At 36.1% G+C, this 18,612-nt stretch overlaps 2 protein-coding genes across 14 annotated transcripts in view; one reads left to right on the top strand and one right to left on the bottom strand.

Moving 5' to 3' along the window:
• Window positions 1-18,612, bottom strand: part of LOC111415120 (Rho GTPase activating protein at 19D) — a 177,934-nt gene that overhangs the window by 139,691 nt on the left and 19,631 nt on the right. Inside the window, exon 1 of one of the 13 annotated variants that reach the window (XM_023046632.2) lies at window positions 17,067-17,357. The exons of 9 other annotated variants lie outside the window; for them this stretch is intronic. The gene's annotated coding sequence lies outside the window, so the exon portion shown is untranslated. Of the gene's footprint in view, window positions 1-1,070; window positions 1,087-3,532; window positions 3,608-17,066; window positions 17,358-18,612 lie in introns of those variants that run through there. 3 more of the 13 variants (XM_071193889.1, XM_071193890.1, XM_071193891.1) reach the window with 3 other exon arrangements.
• On the top strand, window positions 11,966-12,837 carry LOC111415123 (uncharacterized). The gene is made up of 2 exons (XM_023046644.2): window positions 11,966-12,585; window positions 12,639-12,837. The coding sequence occupies exons 1-2, from the start codon at window positions 12,014-12,016 to the stop codon at window positions 12,751-12,753; spliced, it is 687 nt and encodes a 228-aa protein (XP_022902412.2). The 5' UTR covers window positions 11,966-12,013; the 3' UTR covers window positions 12,754-12,837.

Genomic DNA, 18,612 nt, shown 5'->3' with positions numbered 1-18,612 from the left:
AGTCATTGAATTCAGGTTTATTATACCATCACCAATGCGATAACTCTCATTAATTCATGGTGTTTTTTTTTAAGATCTCGTCTTTTTTACAAGGGTTGGACATGAACATATCAACGTGAAAGCAATTGTCCAGTCACCGTCAATAGTATTAATAACGTATAAACGCAGCAGCTCCTTTGAAAGCTACCGACCGATCATACGATTAAGAAATAATTCACTGCACACTTCATTACGCGCGATTGTAGTATAATTCAGGCAATTACACTAACCATTACAAACGTCCATCAAAAATTTATATTCATCGTGGACGGCATAGAAATTTGCCACCTGCAGTGCAATCTATTCACGTCGAAATTTATCGTTCACCTGCGATAAAGCGCAACCAACCATACGATTGCTTGGGAAAGCTTCTTTGTTAAACTCACTAAAATAGCGACACAGTTATATAAAAAAGCTAAAATTTAAGAATTCTCTAAATATTATTCTCATTCGATAAAGATAAATGTCATGTTCCTTGAATACACCTATTTTCGCGCGCAAAAATGTCGTGCCCACGCCAAACTCCAAAATTATAACGGCGCAGACAGACGAAGCAATTAACACGTCATAAATTACTCTAAAACGAAACCTGCAAAGTAATTTAGGCCAAAATCTGTAGATTTTCTTTATAAATTGCTCTTAACATTATATTTACTAACAGCAGTCCCAATAAATTTTTGAAACTTATTTTAAGAGTTCAAAAAAAGAATCTCGTAAACTTTAGTAGATTATGTACCAAAAGTTAAAACAAATTAAGATTAATTTATTTATTAACTTTTAAAATTAGACTTAATCTGAACTAAAAGTAGAATTAACATAAGCAATATCACTAGAATTAACAGTGGACTTAGAACTAGAAGCAGTCGGCTTCTAGTTCTATGCAGCACAAGAACTAACACTAAATCTAGTAATAATGCTAGTTTTAGTTCTAGTTTTAGTCCAATTAACACCGGCCATGAAAACATTCTTCTTACCTTCCACTTAAATACGTTTAAATCTAGCATCGTTTTAAAGTGAAATAAAGTACTTACATACTGACATAAAATAATTCCAACAAATTAGTTTTCACTACCACTTTACCAACGAATTTCCCACATACTGACCCAGACAAACACAAAACGGCCGATGACAAATGGTGCGAGGTAGTACCTAAATAGCCGGACAACTGACGTCTTGAACGAATGCCAAGTGTTAGGTAGAGACCGGGCCCGTTTCAATTTCAAACAGAGCACGCCAAATTTCCGGTACGAAAATCGGCCAAACAGTATTGGTTTCTCTCAAACGCCGGGAGATGAGAGTTAACTCAAGTCAACTGAGCTGAACTCAGAATGGTAATTAAGTCTATCGGGCGATATCGGTTAATAGAAAAACCGGAGAAAGGCTTTTCACTTTAAATTCGCTATTGTGAGAAGACGTGGACAAATTAACTGTTAAATTTTAAAGGTTATTAATTAAAAACTAGCCTAGTCATGGTAGAAAATTAACATTAAAAATACAACGTGGTACTTTAATGTTATTTTCTGAATATTATGGTACCTAATTAACACAATATCTTAATTGTTTTATCTAATATACTCGTGTTCACTTTCATTAAAGTATAATGTTACAATACCTTGCAGCAACAACCGTATCTTAACAAACTGGATGTAATCTGAGTATCAGAGCCGTCGCATAAACCTAAGTTTAATTATCCATTTGGCATTTAGAAACACAAGGATAGAAAACTCATGTCCTCGTACACGGCCGGTGAAAATGTGTGTTCGGAAACCATACAACGGACAGATAGAATGTCACGACTTAATGGTATTAACATTGCCTCGGCTACTAACTTGCACAGTCGTGCCCGTTCGTCTTCTCTGTTCTTAAGGTCTAATTTTCGTAAAAAAATCTTTTTCAAGAACAACAATATTTTTCCTAATGATTTATATTCACGTAAAAAACGATATTCGTTTAAGTCGCGCATAAATTACATTCAACATTTTGAGAAAAAAAGCTTCCTGGAAAACGAGTTTTAAACTAAACACATTACGTTAATAATACCTATGCGTCTGTTGAGCGCCAAAAATCGTCTGCCCACATCTCCTCCACCTCACGGTTTGTTTCTCTCTTCTATTTTTCTAGGAAATATCCGTTCGCTTGAATAGCCTTATTGCCATCCCGTGGTTCGTTTAGTTAACGTTTTAACAGTTCCGGAAAGCACCAGTGCCAGTAAATAGGCCCGGAACAATTTATTCACGTAATAAACATGCAAATGTTTCCCGAAGCCACGTGGGAAACGAACTGCGACCATCATCAAGCAACGGCTCCATCCGGTATAAATCAAAGGTTTTAATCTTTAACTATAAATATTGTTTCTTTGTATTTGCACAAAGTATTACTTTTGTAAACGGGAAGGCGACGGCGAGGCTATATTTCGATATTCTTGTTTCTAATTTTGGCCGAAAGTACATTCATTTAAAGCTGTACACAAGAAAATAAATAACAACCCAGGATTTTGCCAAGTAGATGTCGCAATAACTTTGGGACCAATTTTAAAAAGTTAGTATCGTTCAAATAAAATAAAAACGTAGATTTTTTTGATAACATATTATAATACGGCTTGTTTGTAAGAGGAGAGTCACGTTTTTTTTTAAATGAATATAGTTGAAACGATTTCTCTTTTTTTTTCTTTCCATAGGGCGGGCTTCATACAAAGCGGCGATAAACAGATTGATCGCTCAGAGGCAACAAGATCAGAAGTGGCCATATTTGGCGACATTGCACGTAGTGGCAATTAAAAATAAACGTGACGGAAATAATGGATAGCAGAACACCCTGGGGTCTCGGTAATAAGTCTCCCAGTCAAAGCGAATTGAACGCGACGTACCGTGTCGGGCAAAAGGAATGTGACACGTCTTTCCTTGTCCTTGTGGTCATCAGTAATCCCCGATTGCATTCGAGATATTCAAAAAAGAAACGCTTGTTTGAAATCATAATCGGGCAATGCGGTACGGGTTGGGTGGCTTCGATTGAAACCAAATAAGGTATTTCAAACCATAAATAGAACGACGGACAAAAAATTACAGAAAAACTGAAAATATATATCAAGTGAGATTAATTGCGATGTAGAACGCTTTTGACAACGGGCATACCGTTTCCTGTATATATCAACCCGTTGATACTACTCTTAACAAGAATTAACAAACTGCCAAGGTCTGAAATCATTAAGTGAGAAAATCGCCGGATGGCATTTCAAACTGGAAGGTTGGGATTTTAACCGACCATCTCTCTTGGTAGGCAATCCAGTTTAAATTAAAACATTGCTTTCGTTTAACAGCTATCTATAGGTGCCAAAGCGACATGCCACACTAATGGGAACCTTGCGTTTTGCGTAACTTTAATCTTCCGGATAGAGATGTTTAAATGTACTATATAATTTAATAATAATACCCTAACAAATTTTGATGGAATAATAATTTATTTTAGTTTATATTTTAGAATTGAAAATACTCACACGATAATCGACGCAAATTAAATAGTCCTAAATCCAGAACTGACCACAGGCTACCGTGCAAATAATAACCCACTTCAACGTTTAACCGATGTGGAGGACCGAGTTGAACTCGCGAATCTGTGTACATACTTCTCCTGGTAAGCCACGGAGGTTCGCCTCGACGTACCTACTTACGCGAAGAGCAAAAAAGGCACCTCTTCGAATCCGCTGGCGAAGTAGCGGTAGTAATTGATTTTGTGTCGAGTCGAACCCGTCAATTAAGAATGACCTCCAGGAGCCATGAGAGGCGCATAAATCAGACCGAACGAGTCGTATTCCATCGAAATCGAAAGGATAACACGAGAAATAGTATACAAGAAACAATCGAATCAAATGCTTGTTATTAGGGATGCTGTTTCCTTCATTCTGTGAAAACTTGACGAGAAAAAAGAACAAAATGAAATACGCGGGCGAACAAGTGTGTGGCTATTATAGGAACGCGATTTGCTGTACGGCCATATGATTTATGGCGAGGCAGACGAACGTAATTGATTGCGTCCTTCGTTGGACTGCGCAACGAGCACCACAATTAATAAAAAAAGGCAAGGATTCGAGGATGTTAACTGATGGTTTCAAGTGTTTAAAAAATGGTTTGAGCAATATATTCAACAATGTTAAGTCCAAATAAATTAATATTTATAGTTAAAACACTGAAGTGTTGAAATCTTTGGTCAGAACTGTACGTAATGGTTGTCTTATCTAAGCATTTTCCAAGCATTAACTAGACTGCAAGTTTATGACTCACTCGAGGCGACGCATGCAGCAAAAAGGTGTCGCTCGCACACCGAACCGGGAGAAATCGTAAAATTACCCATAATATATTGCCATTATTTATGTCGATTAATATTTACCCGCGTACGTAAGAATAACGCTCCGGCCGATAAATCAATCCGGTATTTTACATCATGCTACGGCGCGATCATCCAAATCAGGAAGGAGCGATAGCCACAACCATCGTTTAGTTGGGATTAAAACTTTCTCTGTACTTCCTTGTCATCAATTGCATTCATTAAAATACATCTCAAAATGGTTCATCACTAAAGAATAATTTTGTATAAACTTAAATCTCTTCAATTATAAATCATCTAAAGAAAAAAAAACCTTTGGCGGTTAGCTTTAGTCCGCTGTATTCGCAGTTACTAACTACCGGCGTTACGCAATTTGTCGACAGCTGTAAAATCTGCTTTAACTGGTCGCATCGTCGCTCTGCAGAGGCATCAAGTAACGGACCCTCGTATTTCCTACAACGGCTGCTTGTCGAGAACGAACAAACAGTTAAAGTGAACACCAGGAAAGAAAGCGCGCCGTAAAGTTTTTATAAAAGCCCTTCTCGAACATTGAAAACCGCACACTTTCTTTTATTGAAAACATTAAAAGGTTTTCTAGAGTACCTACTCAATACCGTGTTTATTTTTGATGTAAAGATTCTTGTTCCAACAGACAATAGTAATTACTTGAAACAAAAAGAACCTATTAACAAAGTAGAAAATGAGTTCTCCATTCAAAAGACTGAATCATCCAACGTAATGGCATCATGAAATCATCAAAAACAGGTCGTTGTACTGAAAACATGTTGTAACATAATCAGTTAATGAACTTACTACAATGGTACGCTATAAATCTGGTGAAAGTAAATTTCGGGCGTATGTAAACAGCTGACTCATCCCCGATTCTTGTGCTATCCGCAAAGTTGTGAAGCGGGTTCTTCGCCGATTTGGTAAAGAGGTATAGGCCGCCGTTTACTGGACGGACTTCGCAAAAAATATGACCTTTTTGTTCCGGGAATTCGAAGTTACCGTTTAATATGCATGAGAAAGCTTTCTTCGGCGCACAAAAGAAGTGTCGACCAATGTCCGGCGCTTGTTGGGTTCTCCAACGCATGCAGATTTTTGTCTGGTTGTACTTTTCTCATTGTTCGAAATACGATTATTGTCAACACTCAGTGAGATTTATTTGCTGGAATTATGTATGTTACAATCTGAATATTTAAGATTCTTCGCAGATTTGTTTTAGTTAAAATACTTTAAGCACATAAAGTATGTATACATAAAGTAACTACATAAAAACAACTGGGGACGGCTGCAAGACATGAAAAGCGTTTATTTTTCGAAATATTTATTATTAACAGCCACCGGAGCGGTTGATATAAATTTACGCCAAACCCAGCCCGAGGAGACAGATGGCGCCTTTTTAAAAGATGCACGTTTGTCATCCCACGTATTGCAAAAATGGGCGACTTTCACCTTTCTACCGGCGGCACAACGACTCGACGTTCAGACGCCGAACGCCACGTCACACGTCCAAAAAATAAAAAAACGGACGCGTTCGGCCGTTTAAGATTGTGTATGTCGCGTTTCGCATTTGGATTTTCGCCCGTAGTATGTTCGTTAGATAATAACGTGTAGGAAATGCCGTGTCTCCGAATAAGATAGGATCGTATCGAGAGGCCTTTTGACAGTGGTTGTCAAACCGCGGAAGGTTTCCGTGATACCAAGTCATGATTAAGCGGACGTAAAACTGACGGAAGGTGCGGACCAAATATGTTCATACCGACTCTTTCTCGCTGTCGTGTATTAATGTCTTTAACATTATCAATTTTGTATTATGCATTCCGCGATTACTAATTATAAACATATTCCCTAAGATGGTCAACAGTAAAGTGTTTCGTAAAGTGAATTTAACAAGGTGTGCGAAAACTTCCACCACCAGTATGAAAGAAACAATACTGTGATCCATTTATTTTATAGTTTCTCGCATTCCTTTCGCCCGAAACAACAATCTTTTGAAGAATCTAAATAAGCACGTCGTACGTCCCTCTCAAACTATAGACCAATTTCGATAATTTCCAATTTTGCTAAATTATTTGAAAAGTTATTATATTCTTTTATGTACACCAGCACGTGCCCCTTTGTGTCAGCTTCCCAGCATGGTTTTGTTTCCGGTCGCTCTACAGTTACCAACTTGGCTACAATTTCCGAGTTTATCTGTAGCACCTTGGATAGACGTGGGCAGGTGGATGTTGTATACACTGATCTATCCAAAGCCTTCGATCTGATTGACCATAGAATTCTCTTGTATAAATTGAGCTCTTTCGGATTTGTTCCTTCAGCAATTCAACTTCTGGCCTCTTATTTGCAACATAGAAAATGTTATGTTGCTTACAATGGATACTTTTCTAATGAGTTCACTCTTACCTCAGGAGTTCCACAGGGATCAAATTTGGGCCCTCTATTATTTATTCTTTTCAAAAATGACTTACTTCTAAAAATTGATTGTCGGATGTTGGGATATGCTGATGATATCAAGATCTATGCCGAAGTCTCATCGATGGCAGATGCAGATAAGCTGCAGCACAACTTAAACACAATAGTGCAATGGTGTAAGACCTACAAACTTAACCTTAATATAGATAAATGTTGTGTACTTACTTATAGCCGATGCTCGTCACCATGCATATATCCTTACAATATTGCTGGCAGCATTTTAAGTCGTGTTGAGGAGTACAGGGATTTGGGGGTCCTGTTTGATGCAAGTCTTAATTTTAAAAAACATATCAATAATGTGTGTTCGGAGGCCTTTAGGTCCCTAGGTTTTGTGATGCGTATGTCTAAATATTTCACAAGTGTGAGCTTATTAAAGACCTTGTATTGTGCTTACGTTCTGAGTAAGTTAGAATACGCTTGCCTGATTTGGAGTCCCTTATATAGTAGACGCCACGAGAGCTGGCAGTAAATCATCGTTTTCCGCTCTTACAAATGCCATACGTAGTTCACAAACCGCTAGAGAGTAATGTGTGTTAGAAAGAGATAGCATTAGTTTAATATGTCTGCTGTACAATTCAAATGGCCATGTCGAAAAAGTACGTCTGTTCTTCTAAGGGATGTAACTCTATAATTATAACCTCAAATCGAAACGTCTCTGAACGTTGTCATGAATCTATTAGTGTTTCCAGAAGCCGAAAATATTTTCTTTGAAAGGAAAATCACTAAATAATATCTTTGACAATGTTTGACATATAACCTGCATTACTAACATAACCTACATTTAAATGTATGTGGTGAAATAATCTAAGTCGTACGTCCATATCTTGATTCATACCATTTTTAAGCGATCTGTCACTGCCAGCTCTCGTGGTTTCTACTATATGCATGTGAGTTCTTAAGCCTTGATCGAGTCCATCGTAGATTCTTAAAATTTCTTTCTTACAAATCTGATGGAATTTACCCTGAGCGAGGTATACCACAAAATGATTTGCTTGCACGACACAATATGATTTCCTTGATGGACAGAAGAAACGCGTTTTATGAAAGGTTTCTACAAAGGCTTATCGAATATAACATCGATTGCCCTTTCATTCTTGGGCGACTAGAGTTTGTTGTTCCAAGGAGTAACTCAAGATATAGCTGCGTATTCGTCATTCCTTATGCTAGGACAAACATTATGAGACGGGCGGCAACATACTCTCTCTGTAAAGTGGGCAACAGGATTCCAGACAATTTTCTCACATACAGATACATATTATTGTATTATTACATTATGTAATATATATTGTTATCCTTTTTTGGACTATGCCTGTTGGGTAATAAAGGAATATTATTATTATAAGCAATAAGCAAGCAAAATCGGCTATTATCTCTATTGCCCATTAAAGAATCAACATCATATCAGTATCAATCGTCACAATTGCTCTGCCTCGGACGCAAACGATCTCAGCTACTATCTTTATAGCCCATTAAAGACAAAATTTCGTTGTAATAGTATACAACACTTATTTGTATAAGTACAAATCGGCTTATTGTACTGCCTCGGCCGCAAGAAACCTCGCAAGCATAAAAACAATACTTCATCGCCTCTGTATGCATACAACCCGCATACGACTTCTTCTACATATCATTACATTCAGATCATAAGATCATGATTCGTGTAATAAATCCACAGCTAAGATGTTTAAAAACTTACACAACATCTTACCACAGTTTTCTGAAATAATGCGCATACAAAACCCTTTGATTGTAGACTGTTATCTACCTCATACATCAAGACTTCTTCACTTGAGAATCAGTATTCACAAAAAAAATTAACTCAAAATCGATTAACTTGTAATACTAAATATTAATTACTGTATCGAGTAAAACGATATCATTAGTTTGCCTGCTGACCAAGAGGTGTCGCCACGAGTCGCGATATTATTGAAATTTCGATCCGACGTTAGCCGTATTCGAAACTACCTGCTTCAAAGAACTATTTATCAACTAGAACACACAAACATCGTACCGCTAGAGATAAGAGTTACGTACAAAACCGGTCGAGTTCGAACCTAACAAAATATTGACAGATACAATTTGTTTTGTATTCTGTACAGGGTGGTTCAAATTCGATGTCCGAATAGGCTAACTCGAAAACTATAAGAGTTAGAAGAAAAGTAGCTGACATGTCATGATCTCGTTTTTCGAGAAACTGCTAATGCCGAAAACCTCATAGCGCTATCGTCTTTTGTTTTTCCGCTAGAGGCCAAAATTGAAAATATCATAAAACCCGCAAATGTAATTATCTTGGTTATTATTATAGGTGGAGTATTATAACTAAGACATTATATGGACACTTTTTTACAGAGAATTTGATGACGTAGTCAAAAAAATTTTGTCGGTTTTAGATTTTGAGATATTATCACAATTTTCGTTTTTTTAAATGGAAACAACCACTGATTATTCGCTTAATAAATTCGTTATTTTTTTCTGATTACAAAAATATAGGGTTTGGCGGGTCTATTTCTTATTGTTTTAGAATAAAACTAAAAATAAACTTTTCTTTTAATGTGGTTGAAGAAATTAAATTTACAGTTTCCTGTAAATTACGGTTCTATAACTAAAAATTAAAAAAACATATTTCTGATATTTGAAACAAATATACTTGTTGAACTGTTTAATTTATGTATGTTTTACACAAAAGTTGGAATAGATTACATTATTTCACATTTTTTATTACGATTTAATATTATTTTTAAATTACTTAATAAATTATCGATAGATGGCGCTCATGTTTTTTTTTTTATTCAAATAAACATAGCAACATTTGTTTGTATTCAAAAATTTTCTGAAGTGTCACTTTAAAAATCCTGTTTTTAAGATCAATTACGAAAATTTTGAAAAGTTTGACATGTTAGATATAAAAAAATTATTTGTTTTTAAATACCAGAAGTTATCTTCGTATTTAATTGTTAACTTTTTAGATTTTACCATTGTCTTTAAATATTAACTATTATTTACTATGTAAAGATAATGATTTTACCTACCGCCCCGTAATTTACAGGAAACTGTAAATTTAATTTCCTCGACGACACTAGATGGAAATTTTATAAAAAAAGTTTATTTTTAGCTTTATTCTAAAACAATAAGAAATAGACCTGTCGAACCCTATATTTTTGTAATCAGAAAAAAATAGCTAATTTAATAAGCGAATAATCAGTGGTTGTTTCCATTTAAAAAAATGAAAATTGTCATGATAACTCAAAATCTAAAACCGAAAATTTTTTTTTGACTATGTCATGAAATTCTCTGTAAAAAAGTGTCCATATAATGTCGTAGTTATAGTACTCCACCTATAATAATAACCAAGATAATTGCACTTATTGGTTTTACGATATTTTCAATTTTGACCTCTAGGGGAAAAACAAAAGACGATAGCGCTATAAGGTTTTCAGCATTAGCAGTTTCTCGAAAAACGAGATCATGACATGTAAGTTACTTTTTTTCTAACTCTTATAGTTTCCGAGTTAGCCTATTCGGACATCGAATTTGAACCACCTGTACATCTTCGCGAGCAACTGAAGAGGATTTAAAAAGTATTAAAGGAAAATAAATTGAAAGCAATAAACAACATTCTTGAATAGAGTTTTTCTGAACCAATAATAGATATGGTATTTTTATGAACACATTCAATCGTAACAATTTTCCAGTTTCGATTAATAACTATCAGATAAGTGCGACAAGATGCAATCTTAACCGCGTATAGCCAAGCACACACTCAATCGATGCACGCCACCTGCGAAATCAAGTAACATTTTACGACAGCCGTGAAAGCAATTTAGAAAGATAAAAATTGAATTGGAGAATAACGTCGAGTGGCGGCGATAATTAAAAGGGAAAAATGATGTTTTCATTAAACGGTTTCCAAAGATAATATACGAAGTCTATTAAGGAAGCCAATTATCGCAAAGCAAGTTTCGTATAGATATTACGTTACAATAAAATCACCTGATTAACTTGTTCCAGTTCGACAAAACCAAACTAAACCGCTAGGTTTAATTAAAAGATACTAACTGTACTTAATTTAAAAAAAAATTTTGTTGGTTGTCTTAAAAGAGAAATCTATAAAAAAAAATGATTATATTAGAAGATTAGATATTATTTAACTTGGGTAGTTTTACAATTTTGGCAAATTGGCGTGCAATTCCTTGTTTTCAATTAATTAGGGACGCTGTTTTTGTAGTTCCAAGTCTTTCGCAAAACATTCCTTTGTTTAGGTAAGTTGCACAGTTTCGTTTAAAAATAAAACAACGATGCCGTGCCTTTAGCACCGGTAGCTTTTTGTACCACAAGAAACAAACGAACAGTACGTCGATAAAAAGAACGGTTCTCGTTCTCTCACTTTCCACACGACCACGCTCGGGGAAAAGGGAAATGAGCTACAAATTACCACGGTTCATTGGTGACGTAAATATTCGTACGGTCCCATTGTAAAGGCGATCGTGTCGCAAACTCGACAAAACAAAACGAATCGCCTGGAAAGCGTTTGTTACACTTCCGGCCCGTTTTAATTATTCTCGACGACAACCGAGCCCGCCTGTTGCACAAAAATAACCCACTTTCTTTTTGGGATTGTTTACAAACTCGACGGAATTATTCAATTTATATCTTATTATCGGTTAATTGTGAACTTTAATTGAAACGAAAGCTGGGGAATTTAAAAAAAGGAAGAGTGACGGCTTATGTAATCACTTAGTCAATGCGTATAATAACGAAAGAGATACGCTTCAACGGGTCGCAAATTCCATTCCATTTTCGCGTCGACCGCCAGAAGAAATGTGTGTAGGTTCGTTCATTCACCAACGACGCAACTCTTCGCTTATCCCACCTTTTTGCCCGCCACGACGTCTTCGTTTCACTTTATTAATCGCGTACACGTGCGAACAATAGAACAATAAATTAAAGGCGTCTCTACAAGAAAGTACCATACTATTTATTAGACGCAAAACAAAATTATCTTTATCTTCATATCCATGCAATCCGAATAGTGCCAAACGCATATATGCAATTGCAACAAAAATAACTACGCAACATAAAACGCATGCGCAACAATGAAATTGCTTGGTGCTCGACATAAATTGCATCGCATTTGTAGTTCAGTAGTGAACAAGTCGTTGCATCGAGTATTTATTCCGTTATGAGTACGTTTAACTGGCCTAGAGAGTTGACGTTAAAACTAATCAATGTGTATAGAGAACAACCAGTTCTTTATAATCCAAATCACCCTAATTACAAAAATACGGCAAAAAGATTCGCGGCAATTATGGAAATACGCCGTCAACTCAAATCTGTTTTCCCAGATTACAAAACTGACGCCAACGAAATAAGAAAGAAAATACATGGGATAAGAACCCAATATATTAAAGAAAAGAAAATGAGAATGCTGAGTAAAAAGTATAGAAGGACACTTTGGTGCTATGAGCGTTTACAATTTTTAGATAACATAGATAAACGTGGTAAAGAAGGAAATTATTTAGAAGCAACATTAACAGACATCAAGGAAGAATGTCCATTTGAGTTTAATGATGAAGATAAACCTCAAATTGAAGCAAGTGAAACTTTGTCAAATTTAAGTAAATCTGAAGAAGCTTCGAGTACATTATCTGAAGAAACCTGTAATAAATCTGCAATACAAGATGCCACATCATCTAAATTAACACATTCAGAAATTTTACAGAGTGAAACTGATGACGTAGATTGTTTTATAAGGTAATGATTTAAAATAAAAACAATTAATCTAATAATACTTTTTGCAATCATAGATTATTAACAAATGAGTTTAAAAAGATTCGAAGCACCAGCAAAAAAAGAAAATTGAAGAAGCAACTTTTCAATTTAGTTCTTGATGCGCAAGAGGAGGAGGAAAATTTGTCGTGATATACATGGATCGGTTACCAAATACATGACGAAGGCAAATGTGAAAGTTACAACATAAAATGTTCTGGCCAATGTGATTAATGATTGCTGCTTGTTACTTGGTAAAGGAGAATCATGTTCATCTAGATTGCTACACAGTTATTGCAATTAATACCACGGCGGAATGCATTTTGCAACAATATGCAATTACAAACACAGACTGTTGTGTGTTCATCGCTAAAAGCTACATTGAGTCGCGTAACTATTTTGATAAAATATTTATTCCTACCAACATGTAATTACTTTCTAAGTAAATATAAAATTAACGCCATGGAAAGAAGTTATTATGACCCTGACCTCCTCGAGCAAAAAAAATTATATAAATTACTAGACTATTGTTCGTACTAATTATAATCTTTTTGTGTAAGAGATTTAAACGATGTTCGAAAAAATACAACGAAAATAAGTTAATAACAAAAGGGCGGATATAATTCGCCGTGTAACGCGCAAGTACGTACAGAACTAATTAACTTTTTACACTCCCCGGCCTTCGCGGTTCCAGGTAAAACACATACTTTTTTTAATCGGTGCCCACCACGCGCGATTTCGAAGACAATACCCCGTTAACCCAGATGCTGGACTTGGTCGTAAAAAAACGTCGTACACTCAGTTTTTGCTGTCCAGATCGGGCTATATACGTTCTCCGGGCCGTAATTACATGCCGCGGGAGACAACCCGTATAGAGAGGAGGCAAATTGGCCGTTCTCGTCCATTGTTTGCGTTTCCCAAGGATTTTATTCCGATATCTGACTTGATTTTACCGATCGCGAATCACGGTGGGAGCTTGCTAATAACAATGCATTATCTACGACGATGACGGCGATTCGATCACGTAACGCCCGTAATCATGTACATTAGATGGAGGTACTACTATAGAGAGATTTATTAAAAACGTTTATTCCTTGTATGTACTTTGAGCATGTCACGAATTTAGAGCGCCAAGCCACTCCTATACTATTCTCTCATACGAACAAAACAAGAGTTTTATGATAATTTGTCTTAGTCGGTAACACGATTTAATTAAATTTTTTATCATCAGTTTTTTTTCATTATACATAGTGTATACATATACAACTAGTTATTGATTCTAATAATATCACTGTTTTTATGCTTGATTCATTAAGCCAATCATCCCTATAATAATGGATTTCTGCAACCAGTTTGAAATTTTAAAAAAGAATTCCAATTCTTTTATTTTAAGCTATTCTACAGCTTCAGCTATCAGTATGCCAGTAAGATAGCTTGTAGGTGAAACGAAGTTATCAATCTATTCAAAGGAATCACTGCCAGATAAACAATAGATCTAGAACAAATTCCTAGGCGAAGATAGTGTAGTCACCAAAAGGCCCCTTATTATGGCTTTTGTGGATTTCCATAAAGTGTTAGATACAGTAGAGTTTGAATCAATTTCTGACGTACTTCAAGCATGCTGTTTCCACCAGTCCTTTAGATATGTTGTATGGACGAGGAGAGCGATCTGGTACAGGAATATCCCGATGCCCAGATTATTCTTCTATCTTCTTTTCGATTTCTGCGAAATAGGAAGCGTGTGAGGAAAAGGCGGAATGCAGAGTTGAATATGTAAGAAAGAAGCTTTAGGGGATATTCTTCTCAAAGAAGAAGATCGTAATGAGTGTAGTGAGGATATTCAATGCGGTTAGGTATTTCAGCGAGGCCAGAAAGCTCCTTAGTCGTAATAAGACTACGTTATGATGGCCTAAAGATAGATTGGTAGTTTTTTTTATTTTAAAGGTGGCATACACATATCTGTGAATAAAACATTTAGTATACGTTTAAATTGTACGATTATAGAACTCTCGGTCAGTTTGAATTTGGAACATCGCCCACTGGGCGATGTTCGCATATTCGCCGATACATTGGACGCCAACACATCGTCGAAGGCACGTCGCATTGTCTGCACGGCCAGCGACCCTCCCACGCGCAACCCCTTTTCCCCCAATGACTGTACGCGCCCGTTCCTTCCGCGTTTCTCGAGATCAGACGACGTGACCCCATTACAAGACCTTTTTATAAGGGGGCACTCCGGCCGTGTAGGTACGGTCACCGTGCCAGCAATAATGCCGCCCAGGTGTTCGACGTCGAAGAACAAACACCGCAATGCGAATGTAATACTATCGACAGGAGACTTCACGTCCCCCTACGTATCCACTTTCGTTTGACTTTTCTGTTGCGATTTGTGTAGTTTTCACCCACACTTATATTATACACTCAACGTGGATGTAAATAAGAATGTTTTTTTAATTAACATATTTAGGATTTTAAATCAATGAAGCATCAAGGATATACGAATGTGAAATCAGCAAGAAATACCTGAGTGTGATACAGTAAGTCTCGTAATTACCATAATCAGTTTTAATGGGACGAGTCATTAGTGCAGATGGGCGACAAAGCCTCGTCTTCCGCGATACTACTCTTGGCATCTTCGATTATTGCCCGGGGAATATGATAAATGCGGTTCTCCACGTGAGCGAAGAATATTTTTGTCCACCAAGGCAATTAACTGGCTTTAAAGTTCATGGAGTGTGGTATTCATACTTAAACCCGCGAGGTTGAATACGGTCGAACAAGCTAATGAACATCGTCGCAAACGGCTAATGAATCTCGTATTATTGGTTCGGGTTGGATAGTTCCGTAGCTTAGAAGAAAAATCTATAATTATTCTAGACTTTCAAAGAATTGTGTTGAATCAAACGTCATTTAATTAGTTCATTAACCCCAGTAAAAGTCAGTACCTAGGTACTTGTTGACCGTTACAATTTTCATCGTGTACGATTTTAATCTTGTTTCAGCCAGTTTAATTTGTTTAGCAAGAACACGCTGGTCTCAACAATCCAACGTACCATAATCGATAATCTGTATCATTAACGAACATGTACCTACGTTGGCAGAACAACGTAAAACATTGTACGGTAATCGATTCAACAATTACACCTGCACGCTCGCTTTCAGACAAAAGTCTACCGCTAGCATAGACCTCGATTTCCAAGGAGTTTAGCAACGACGCAACTATCAACCATGAAACAAGTATCAATTACTGTGGCTACTAATGTCATTGATTAATTCGGTTCCTAGATTACGGGTTATTTTTTAGTAGACGTATAATTAAATGTGATTGTTTCGAAAAGTTTAGTATAACGAGGTTAGTAGGTCAAAAAAAATTTACTTAATTAATTATGAAATTAAAACTAAAAAAAAACAAAATTCTTGGCGTTTCAATGATGGTAGTAAATTAGTCGCCTCACACACGCACACAATACGAGCTAAGAATGCTAATTAACCCTAATTGTGCATTTTAAAAATACGTTGGCGCGTATCTTGATCATCTTAACGTTACCATAATTCAGTTTCAGATGTTAATAATGAGGCTATTTAAGTTTTTACGTTGGTAATTTTGAAACATCTGATTTAAATTTTAGATGAAACGTTGTCGGTTCAACAGAGTTGTCCTATTAAGGAAAAGCAAATAAATTATGAGTCAAAAATATTATGCTTACTAACGGCGTAAATATTTAAGAAGTAATACCTATAAAATAAATATAAAAATTAATGATGATTATAAATTATTTTAAATTTCCTTCGTGATCATTAGTCATTACCACGTTTTAACAATAACAAACTTACGTGAATGTAAACATATTAACGGGCTTAAATTGGTTGCTCATATATTTTATGGGTTCTTTAACTTATTATCGTTGAGAAAATTAATAAGATTTTCCAGTTGAAAAGTTAGTGGACAAACTTGTAATGTTATTATGTAAATCGTGTAAGGTTACGAAATGGCTTTTGACTTTCTTTAACTCTTAATGAGCTTACATATACATCTGTCACCAATTACATCGACAATTATATTATTTAACAAAACCAATCTTAATTAACGGTTTAAATATTTTCTAACCAATAAGAATAAAAGCCGAGGTCGCTTACGACCGAGGCGCTACGCGCTGTATAGCGCCTCAGTCGTAAGCGATCGACATTTACAATTAAATTGCCTCGAAACAAATTAAAATTTGTAAGTTGTAATAAAACAAATTGTCGTAAACTAGAAATTAATTTACGACGTGTTTTATTTAAGCATAAGAATGCAATTCATGTCTTTAACATTCACAGTATAATTTCGTGTTTTGAATAACAATGATTATTATTAAACACCAACAGTGTGTTTACATTTAATTTGTACGCTATTTTTTAATTTAACATATCAACTTATTTTTATTACACATAATATAAGCGGTTGTTTTCTAACACCGACTTACATAATATACATATTTCAAGGATAAGTGTAGAATTCCTTGTTGACATCTTAAAGCAAAACACTGGCAGTTCACAACAGTTAGTTAAAGGGCACCACTTAAAACTTTAATCAAATATCTGAGACTAAATTCATTTTACTCTTGAGTAATTACTATTAAACGCAAAGAGTCGAAGAGCAAAAATCTCGCGAACACAGCCATCTGCATACCAGACCGCGATAACCGTTTGTTTACGGACAGCTGAACCGCGTCTCGATCAAGTAAGCGGCACTGCGTCGACTACAGATTCAATCTTGACTACTTTATTACGTTGGTCGGTCGCAGTCTCGGGCGCCACGTATTAAAAATAATTAATAATGCCGTTTTCTTTTAACCAAGGCGCGTTTCCATCGCTTTAAATAAACTCTGTAAATAATCTCTTCAATTAAAAATTACGACTTATGACACTAAACTTCTTGAGAGAATCTAATATTGTTATCACGGTTTATATTCATCATGCAGGAAATACAGTTAGTTATAGCGCGGGAGTTGCAACGAACCCAGTTGGGCAGCTGCAACTTTAGTATTTTTGTTAAAAATGAATGTAGTAATCTATTTAGTAGAGAATAGCTTGTATTGATGTACACACTCCCTACTTATTCTCCAACGGTTTCTTGTGAGGTATCATCTATTTTCTATACATACATAGAGGGAATATAAAGACACGGCGCGGAGCTTTTAATGTATATGATCGTACTAATCCGCCGTTATTACACCGTCCGAGTAATGGTATCATTTCCTCTATAACTGCACACTCACTTAACTAAATTTCATTCATTACGCGAGAAAGCAATTCTGGCGAGTACTTTTGCTAAGATCATTGGTCCGCAAACAGGAGAGCACGTAAATCAACCCGAACATTCCGACTTTGACTGGTTAACACGCTTTATTCAATCGAGAAACAAACGTGCCTCACATGATAGCTGTTGTATGTGGAGCGCAATAAATAAATAAAATCGTGCCGTTCGTGCCACCGTCTCGTTGCACAGTTACACGCGGCCAGAGCCAACGTAATAGCGTTTAATTATTCGCTACCGCGAGATCTATGCTTTACTCAGACCCAGACGGCCTCCAGGTGGTCCTGTGTGAGCAGACACCATCTATCCCGTCCATTATCTATTCAGGATGTGCCAGTTATGATCCCGACTACCTTTTTGTGGTCACGCCTCTTCAATTTAAATTGCACGGCTCCTGGTCGCCGCGACTTGAATATTAATGCAAAATATTAAATGAAATTTTCTTAACCTTTGACAACACCTTCACCCACATATACACAGCTATCACTTAACTCTTCCACAATTTAGTCAACCTTGACTTTTAGCACTCCTAAGTCTGATCAATTCACGCTTCACCTAAACAACGATCCTTCGCATCACGTTTTCCCAACGTTCTAGTCATTGTATAAATATTAATTTTCGCAACGGGTAAAAATCTGGAGCTCTCCTCGTTCTTTAATTCCTCATTGTTCCAATCAAACCGATCAAGGACGCTAATCTAATCCGACTATGGA

Source organism: Onthophagus taurus, chromosome 2 (assembly GCF_036711975.1).
Source record: "Onthophagus taurus isolate NC chromosome 2, IU_Otau_3.0, whole genome shotgun sequence".
NCBI lineage: Eukaryota > Metazoa > Arthropoda > Insecta > Coleoptera > Scarabaeidae > Onthophagus > Onthophagus taurus.
This window is presented reverse-complemented; position numbering and strand designations above follow the sequence as displayed.

Bases quoted from the DNA above. Each gene is read 5' to 3' on its own strand.
- LOC111415123 (XM_023046644.2), top strand. From the start codon at position 12,014: ATGAGTACGTTTAACTGGCCTAGAGAGTTGACGTTAAAACTAATCAAT. The intron at 12,586-12,638 runs GTAATGATTTAA...TTGCAATCATAG, and splicing joins GACGTAGATTGTTTTATAAG to ATTATTAACAAATGAGTTTA.